Source organism: Grampus griseus, assembly GCF_964374135.1.
Source record: "Grampus griseus genome assembly, chromosome: 9".
Lineage (NCBI taxonomy): Eukaryota > Metazoa > Chordata > Mammalia > Artiodactyla > Delphinidae > Grampus > Grampus griseus.
Window position 1 is genome coordinate 36,280,601 of NC_139003.1, and position 9,558 is coordinate 36,290,158.

The 9,558-nt window shown below is 34.6% G+C and overlaps 1 protein-coding gene across 1 annotated transcript in view; it reads left to right on the forward strand.

The window, feature by feature from the left end:
- The window catches only part of TMEM168 (transmembrane protein 168), a 50,560-nt gene extending 41,240 nt beyond the window's left edge, over window positions 1-9,320 (forward strand). Inside the window, exon 5 of the mRNA XM_082662483.1 lies at window positions 6,416-9,320. Within this exon, the coding sequence (XP_082518609.1) occupies window positions 6,416-6,963 (548 nt within the window). The 3' untranslated portion in view covers window positions 6,964-9,320. The remainder of the gene's footprint in view (window positions 1-6,415) is intronic.
- Window positions 9,321-9,558: the final 238 nt, after the last annotated feature.

Sequence of the window (9,558 nt, forward strand, 5' to 3'; positions counted from 1 at the left end):
TCTGGTGCCATCTTTAGGATTCTCTATGTATAGTAGTATCATGTCATCTGCAAACAGTAACAGTTTTACTTCTTTTCCAATTTGTATTCCTTTTATTTCTTTTTCTTCTCTGATTGCCGTGGCTAGGACTTCCAAAACTATGTTGAATAATAGTGGTAAGAGTGGACATCCTTGTCTTGTTCCTGATCTTAGAGGAACTGCTTTCAGTTTTTCACCATTGAGAATGGTTTGCCTTTATGATATATGGCCTTTATTATGTTGAGGTAGGTTCCCTCTATGCCCACTTTCTGGAGAGTTTTTATCATAAATGGGTGTTGAATTTTGTCAAAAGCTTTTTCTGCATCTATTGAGATGATCATATGGTTTTTATTCTGCAATTTGTTAATATGGTGTATCACATTGATTTGCATATATTAAAGAATCCTTGCATCTCTGGGATAAATCCTACTTGATCATGCATGGTGTATGATCCTTTTAATGTGTTGTTGGATTCTGTTTGCTAGTATTTTGTTGAGGATTTTTGCATCTGTATTCATCAGTGATATTGGTCTGTAATTTTCTTTTTTTGTAGTATCTTTGTCTGGTTTTGGTATCAGGGTGATGGTGGCCTCATAGAACAAGTTTGGGAGTTTTCCTTCCTCTGCAATGTTTTGGAAGTGTCTGAGAAGGATGGGTGTTAGCTCTTCTCTAAATATGTGATAGAATTCACCTGTGAAGCCATCTGGTCCTGGACTTTTGTTTGTTGGAAGATTTTTAATCACAGTTTCAATTTCATTACTTGTGATTGGTCTGTTCATATCTTCTATTTCTTCCTGGTTCAGTCTTGGAAGGTTATACCTTTCTAAGAATTTGTCCATTTCTTCCAGGTTGTCCGTTTTATTGGCATAGTGTTGCTAGCAGTAGTCTCTTACGATGCTTTGTATTTCTGCGGTGTTTGTTGTCACTTCTCCTTTTTCGTTTCTAATTTTATTGATTTGAGTCTTCTCCCTCTTTTTCTTGATGGCTAATGGCTTATCAATTTTGCTTATCTTCTCAAAGAACCAGCTTTTAGTTGTATTGATCTTTGCTATTGTTTTCTTTGTTTCTATTTCATTTATTTCTGCTCTGATCTTTATGATTGCTTTCCTTCTGCTAACTTTGGGTTTTGTTTGTTCTTCTTTCTCTAGTTCCTTTAGATGTAAGGTTAGATTGTTTGAGATTTTTCTTGTTTCTTGAGGTAGGCTTGTATAGCTATAAACTTCCCTCTTAGAACTGTTTTTGCTGCATCCAAAAGGTTTTGGATCGTCGTGTTGTCATTGTCATTTGTCTCTAGGTATTTTTTAGTTTCCTCTTTGATTTCTTCAGTGATATCTTGGTTATTTAGTAACACATTGTTTAGCCTCCATATGTTCGTGTTTTTTCCCCTGTAATTCATTCCTAATCTCATAGTGTTGTGGTCAGAAAAGAAGCTTGATATTTCAGTTTTCTTCAATTTACTGAGGTTTGATTTGTGACCCAAGATGTGATCTATCCTGGGGAATGTTCTGTGCGCACTTGAGAAGAAAGTGTAAGCTGCTGTTTTGGGATGGAATGTCCTATAAATATCAATAAGTCTTTCTGGTCTATTGTGTCATTTAAAGCTTGTTTCCTTATTAATTTTCTGTTTGGATGATCTGTCCATTGGTGTAAGTGAGGTGTTAAAGTTCCCCACTATTATTGTGTTACTGTCTATTTCCTCTTTTATAGCTGTTAGCAGTTGCCTTATGTATTGAGGTGCTCCTACGTTGGGTGCGTAAATATTTACAGTTGTTACATCTTCTTCTTGGATTGATCCCTTGATCATTGTGTAGTGTCCTTCGTTGTCTCTTGTAATAATCTTTATTTTAAAGTCAATTTTATCTGATATGAGAATTGCTACTACAGCTTTCTTTTGATTTCTATTTGCATGGACTACCTTTTTCCATCCCGTCACTTTCAGTCTGTATGTGTCCCTAAGTCTGAAGTGGGTCTGTTGTAGACAGCATATATATATGGGTCTTGTTTTTGTATCCATTCATCCAGTCTGTGTCTTTTGGTTGGAGCATCTAATCCATTTACATTTAAGATAATTATTGATATGTATGTTCCTATTACCACTTTCTTAATTTGGGGGGGTTTGTTTTTATAGGTCTTTTCCTTCTCTTGTGTTTCCTGCCTAGAGAAGTTCCTTTAGCATTTGTTGTAGAGCTGGTTTGGTGGTGCTGAATTCTCTTAGCATTTGCTTGTCTGTAAAGCCTTTAATTTATCCATTGAATCTGAATGAGATCCTTGCTGGGTAGAGTAATCTTGGTTGTAGGTTCTTCCCTTTCATCACTTTAAGTATATCATGCCACTCCCTTCTGGCTTGTAGGGTTTCTGCTGAGAAATCAGCTGTTAACCTTATGGGAGTTCCCTTGTATGTTATTTCTCGTTTTTCCCTTGCTGCTGTCAATAATTTTTCTTTATCTTTAATTTTTGCCAGTTTGATTACTGTGTGTCTCGGCATGTTTCTCCTTGGGTTTATCCTGTATGGGACTCTCTGCGCTTCCTGGACTTGGGTGGCTATTTCCTTTCCCATGTTAGGGAAGTTTTCGACCATAATCTCTTCAAATATTTTCTCTGGTCCTTTCTCTCTCTCCTTCTGGGACCCCTATAATGCAAATGTTGTTGCATTTAATGTTGCCTCAGAGGTCTCTTAGGCTGTCTTCATTTCTTTTCATTCTTTTTTCTTTATTCTGTTCCGCAGCAGTGAATTTCACCATTCTGTCTTCCGGGTCATATATCCGTTCTTCTGCCTCAGTTATTCTGCTATTGATTCCTTCTAGTGTAGTTTTCATTTCAGTTATTGTGTTGTTCATCTCTGTTTGTTCTTTAATTCTTCTAGGTCTTTTTTAATCATTTCTTGCATCTTCTCGATCTTTGCCTCCATTCTTTTTCCGAGGTCCTGTATCATCTTTACTGTCATTATTCTGAATTCTTTTTCTGGAAGGTTGCCTATCTCCACTTCATTTAATTGTTTTTCTGGGGTTTTATCTTGTTCCTTCATCTGGTACATAGCCCTCTGCCTTTTCATCTTGTCATTCTGTGAATGTGGTTTTTGTTCCACAGGCTGCAGAATTGTAGTACTTCTTGCTTCTCAGTTTACTGATATTTATATTATCTTTTTCATTTCTTAGGAAATGTAATAGACACCAAGATAAATAGCATAAAAGTGTTCTTAAATTTTCATTCACTATGAATAAGGAATAATTTATGAACACGAACTCTAAAGCAGGGTAATATTTTAGGCAAATGTCTAGCAGTTACATTCTGCAGTGTTTTATCTTTATAATATTTTTTTAAGTATGTCAATAAGTTAACCATTATAGAATTCTTCTATTAGGCCAGAAGATCTGTTCGTGTATGTGTAACTTTCTTTGTGAGAGTCTTTGTTGTAAAAATAGGAAAAAAAAATGGAGAAAGCATAGCTTGACAGGCCTTCCCTTTCCCATGAAGGCTAGGTTTTTGTCCCATAATAATTCAGCAACTGTATACTCCCCCACGGCCTGAGGCACCTGGCTCAGTGGATGAGTCCTCTTTTCAGTCAGTTCCTGGCCTTGGCCTGCCTGAAACAACCCTCAAAGGTTGATTCTATCTCAGAAGTAGTATTGAACACCCCTGCCCTGAAGAAAATGCTTTAATTCATTCCAGGCCAAGTGACAAAGAACTCTAAGCACTGAGCTTTATCAATAGGTATTTTTCTAGAAACGTCTAAATAGGAAACGTCACGACTCGATTTTACTTCAGCAAGTTAAGAGTAGGTCCAAAAATCACTGTGAGAAAGAGAATCTTTATCCCATACCTTTACTGTTAGTACTTCTTAGAATATGTAGTCTTCTTACATTTATGGGGCTCCATAGTGTAGAACCTGATATTTTTGCCTGTTTGAGGGTAAAAAACAATTATGGTAATGACAAGAGAGACAGAAATACATAAAAAAATGTAAAAAACCTATAAAGCAGTTTATCACAGGTAAACAAAGTCTTTAAAAAGCAGTCTCAATTACTTGAACTGTTGGCTTGAATTAGATTACTTGAATCAGATGGCTGTTATCTGAGATAAATGTAAATATTTTGCATCTGGACCAAAAGCCAAATGCAACATAGAAACTGTTCATAGGAGAAAGCAGAGCAAAACAAAACAAGAGAAGAGAAATAGTATAAAGGGCTTTAATACTGCTTTAAATTTCTTGCTGATATCTAAAGAGTGTGTTTATAAGAGAATTAGTGTAGAGTGTGCTGAAGAATATTTACTGAAATAGTTGTAGAAGGCAAGTTAGAACGATGATGCAGGCAAGTTAGAACAATGATTTTTTGTGGCAGATGGAATTTGTATAACTCCTCTTGTAATCTGTGTTGTCCTGTCATCTCCAGAGACGTTTAATAAAACTGGCCATAAAGAAAAGTGAGCTTGATCATATTTAAAAAGATATCTCCTGGGGCTTCCCTGGTGGCGCAGTGGTTGAGAGTCCGCCTGCTGATGCAGGGGACACGGGTTCATGCCCCGGTCTGGGAAGATCCCACATGCCGCAAAGCGGCTAGGCCCGTGAGCCATGGCCACTGAGCCTGTGCGTCCAGAGCCTGTGTTCCGCAACGGGAGAGGCCACAACAGTGAGAGGCCCGTGTACCGCAAAAAAAAAAAAAAAAAGATATGTTAGTAATATGTGAAAAATAGTGTCTCTGAGATGATTGATAGGTATGAGTGTAAGAGCAGTTCATGAAACAAATTTTTCATTGTCACAGTCTAAGATACAGCAGGCTGATGAATAAAAGAATATTAATTATTCATAAAGAATGTCATATACCCTGACTTTATAGGTCATATTATTAATAGAATCCAAATTCTAAAGGATTCTCTATCTCTTCAGTATTGTCATTTTGATAGTTTAGCAAAGAGCATGGTTGCTCTTGTTAAAAATACATATTCTGAAGTTAGGTTGTTGGAACTTGTATTAGTAAATCGTAGCATGTTAAAACTTTTTCTAATTATAAAAGTAACATATATTCAACATAAAAATTTTGGATCACATAAAGAAGTATAACAAACACCACCTGAAATCCAAATACCCGGAAATAACTACTGCTGTTATTTTTGTAGATACACTTCTCTGTCATGCTTTTTCTAATATCATAGATATTTTTGTCATTAAAATTTCTTTATAAATATCATTTATTATAAACCTCTTCTCATAAGGTTATACCATAATTTATATCCGTTCCCCCAGTAGTTTCAGATTTTACACTACCTTAGATAGCAGTGGGAAGATGAGCTTTATATGTATTTTTTTGTCTGCATTTCTACCCTTTCCTTAGGGTAAATTCCTAGAATTGGAATGACTGGATTAGAATACCATTTGAGACAGAGCCAGGACTAGGGTGAGGTGAGCATGGCAGTTGCTTGGGGCACAGAATTTAAGAGGGTGCTAAAAATTAAATGATGACGATAACATTTTAATGCAATATATTTAAAAATCAAAAGTTAATGCAAAAAAAAAAACCATCCATAATGAACCACATGTAAATACTAGCTGTAAGATATATTTTTAAGTCAGAAATATATTTACTTTAGACCTTTCTGGTATATGTTTTTTTAATCCTTTATTGTTGTTCAGGTATAAAACTGATTTAAAAATAAACCCATTCCAAATTCATTCTTGTTACTGGTAGGAAGGGTGTTTTTCATCTCGTAGGTAACTACATATGAGGAGATAAGTTAATTCATTAGAAGTGTAGAACGGGGTGAGCCAATATTTTCTGTAAGGACCAGATATTTTTGGCTTGGTAGGCCATAAAGTCCCTGTTGCAACTACTTAGCTCTACCATTGTAGTATAAAAGCAGCCATAGACAGAATATAAATAAATGTTATTTATAGAAATATGAAATATAAATTTCCTATAATTTTTACGTGTCACAAACTTCTCTTTAAAAAAATTTTTTTTACCATTTAAAAATGTAAAATCAGTTCTTAGATCTCAGGCTATGCAAAACAAGTGGCAGGCTGGATTTGACCACGAGCCATAATTTGCTGCCCTTGATGTAGAATATTTGCTTTGCTGTATAATTTTAATTTTTTTCACTAAATTGAACTTTATAAAATAATTTTCTTATTTTATCATAGCATACCCCTTTAATGTGAATAACAGGATGATTGGGGGTTTGGGGGTGTTTTGGTTTTTTTTTTTGGTTTGATTTTTTTACCTGAAGCTGAAAGTCTGTTTTTTGTTTTTAAAAATTCTTCTGAAAGAGATACTTTGAAAAAAAGGCTCCCTTTTTTTTTCTTACATATTTTAAGAACTTAAAGAAAATATACTTAAGACAAAAGAGTATTCTTAGTAAGACACTTCAGAAATTCTTGCTCTACTGAACTTTCTGTTCACAGGTGGAGACATACTACGCCTTGACACACTTTTAGAATGGTGGCGAGAAAAGAATGGTTCCTTCTGTTCCCGACTTATTATCATATTAGACAGTGAGAATTCAACCCCCTGGGTGAAAGAAGTGAGAAAAATCAATGACCAGTATATTGCAGTGCAAGGAGCAGAGATGACAAAAACAATAGATATTGAAGAAGCTGACCCACCGCAGCTGGGTGACTTTACAAAAGACTGGGTAGAATATAACTGCAACTCCACTAATAACATCTGCTGGACTGAAAAGGGACGCACAGTGAAAGCAGTGTATGGCGTGTCAAAACGGTGGAGTGACTACACTCTGCATTTGCCAACGGGAAGCGATGTGGCCAAGCACTGGATGTTGTACTTTCCTCGTATTACATATCCACTAGTGCATTTGGCAAATTGGTTGTGTGGTCTGAACCTTTTTTGGATCTGCAAAACTTGTTTTAGGTGCTTGAAAAGATTAAAAATGAATTGGTTTCTTCCTACCGTGCTGGACACAGGACAAGGCTTCAAACTTGTCAAATCTTAATTTGGAACCCAAAATGGAATATTGTTGGGAGTTCATTCTACCAGTTATCACTAACTTGCCATTTTTTGCATATTGTATTTTTATTTGTAAAAAATATCTTGTTACTTCTGTAGCTGCTCTCATTTTGTCTTTTCTCCAGTAATTATGGTATATGTAAGGTGTTGGGAATAAGCACTATTTTATACTACAAATATGTAGGGAGTCACAAATGTTGACTTTGTAAATGCATAAGAGATGTTAAAAATAATAACAATGCACTTTGAGGAATGTTTGCATATGCCTCTGATTAGAAAGAAGACACTCTGCTCTGCAGTGGCCAATGAAGAATCACTAATGCCTTATTTTCTAGGCATAGATTAAAGAATGTAAACCAGACAAATTGTTTACTATTATAAGAAAACTACCAATTTGCTTACAGAAGATTATTTTTTGTGAACAGTAGGTTTGAGTTCAAGGCCATTTGAAGAATTACAAGCTCTCTCTCAGAAAAGGGAAAAGGAAGAAGTCTGCTTAAAATGAATGCAAAATTTGCTTATAGTCCATCACGTTTAGTTACTTGGCTATGACCTGTTATCGGTATCACAGAGAAGCCCAAATCACTGTTTAGGTCAAGACATTCTTCATATAGGTAACTGTAAGAAGCTAGAGCCTACAAATTGCTCCTTCATGCAGTGTTAGGGGCCTATGAAAGCACTGGCAGTTTTAAGGGTCTTTCTCAGGGTAACAATGTTTTCTTAATGAACAATGTTTCCAGCTGCAAATTCCTTCCAAATAAATTGTCTTCCCTTTCAAAAAGTAATCTTAAGAAATTTAGCCATTTGTCATTGATTTAGGCTATTTTCAGTACTGAGAAATGATTTTGATCTTTATAGAGTTAATGCTCTGTCATGAAAACTATTTTTCAGATCCCCATTAGTGGTAACACTTCTTTCTACTGAAGGTCAAAGGATTGGAAACAGGTGATTTTTCTTCATGTATACATATAATGTATTATGTAAAAAAGTATTCATATTGGCAATTTTACTTAAGCATAATGGTGTGGTTGTAATTTTTAAAACTTAATTCAGTGTTTTCTCGGATTAAAGCAGGCATGGATCAGGGTATCTCCTAACAGGTAATTTACCTCCTGTTCCCTTCCAATAATCCTTACATTCTAAGTTTTCATCTCTGAGAAATAACAAGAAGGGAATAGAATTAAATTGGGGGATAATCTAATCTTTGTTGTTTAAATGGTGTGACGTCTCACCATTAAAGCCGTTTTTTCCAGCCTCAGAGAGAGTAAATAATGCCTCTACCATCTTCTACCTGGTGACTTGAAGTTTTAGTTAGGAAGAAGTCACTTAGCGTCAGGGAACTTGTATACCACTATCTATGCAGCGTTGTTATATAGAGTCTGATTATTTCTGCGTTTTGAGTATGATTTTCCTAATGTTCTGAATAAAATTTTGTCAAAAAATTAATTTTTCACATAATGTGCAAATAACAGTTATTGAATGTTTTAGTGTATTAAGAGAGAGAGTCATAAAAAATGTCCAAGTATTAGAGTTCATGGTTAGTAGCAGGTTGATTTAAAATTTTCCAATATTTGGTTACATATTTATATAAACATCATCCAAATGAAATAGTATATAGTGTTTCATTACTATTCAAAAATAGTGTAGCAGACAAGCCAAGTGTTAAAATTATGAGCTTACAGCTAAAAAACAGTTTAATTAACGTTAAGTAAAATCATCTTTTAAATTCTGAGCCAGTATTAAGCCAACTAGCTTTAACTAAAGTGTATCTCTTTACTCTGAGAAAGCCAGACGTAAAAGTATATCCTGCATTCTTTATAAAGTGATACTAAGATTTTACTAAAAATCACATTCAAAAGGTAGCAGACATTTTTACAGCCACAAAGCTAATATTTTGATAAATATTTTCTATAAAGTACAACCTAAAAAGGTCTGGGCTAAAAATGTGACTTGAGCCTATTTATTAAGTTTGATGAATTCTCCTACCCATACAAATAAGACACTATAAATGACTCTTAGGAGATGGCATCCTAAATTAAAGATGCCTATTTAAAAACATTCAAGTATGAAAAATGATAGTATGGAGAAGGAATATTACAGGAAGGCTAAATTGATTGGTTATTTTTACCTAAAGATTAAAAAACAGACCTGACAATGAGACTAATTTTCTTATGGCTTCCATTTTATGTATCATGTTTAGGAAGGAGTTACTTGAAGTGATAGAATTTATGTTAGGGCAAAATTTCACCATTCCACTAAAAAGAGATAACATGGAGATGTTTTTCAACATAATGTTGACTTAATTTGTTTCCTTTTATGAGACCTTGCTAAAACCATAAAAGACTCCCCTCTAAAAACATCTTTTTCAGATGTATACACTGTTATGTGATAAATTAAGGAGTCAAGTTCTTTTTCTCATAATTTTTTAGTTATGCTATTATTTCATTCAAAAGTTTAATTTGCTCTGACTAAACTCTTGGGATATTTGGATTTATCTTTGCATAGCTTTCTATCTCACTCTTCTTAATAAATATGAAATTCTATAGACAAGACCTTTTTCAGAAAACCATTTTTATGAACA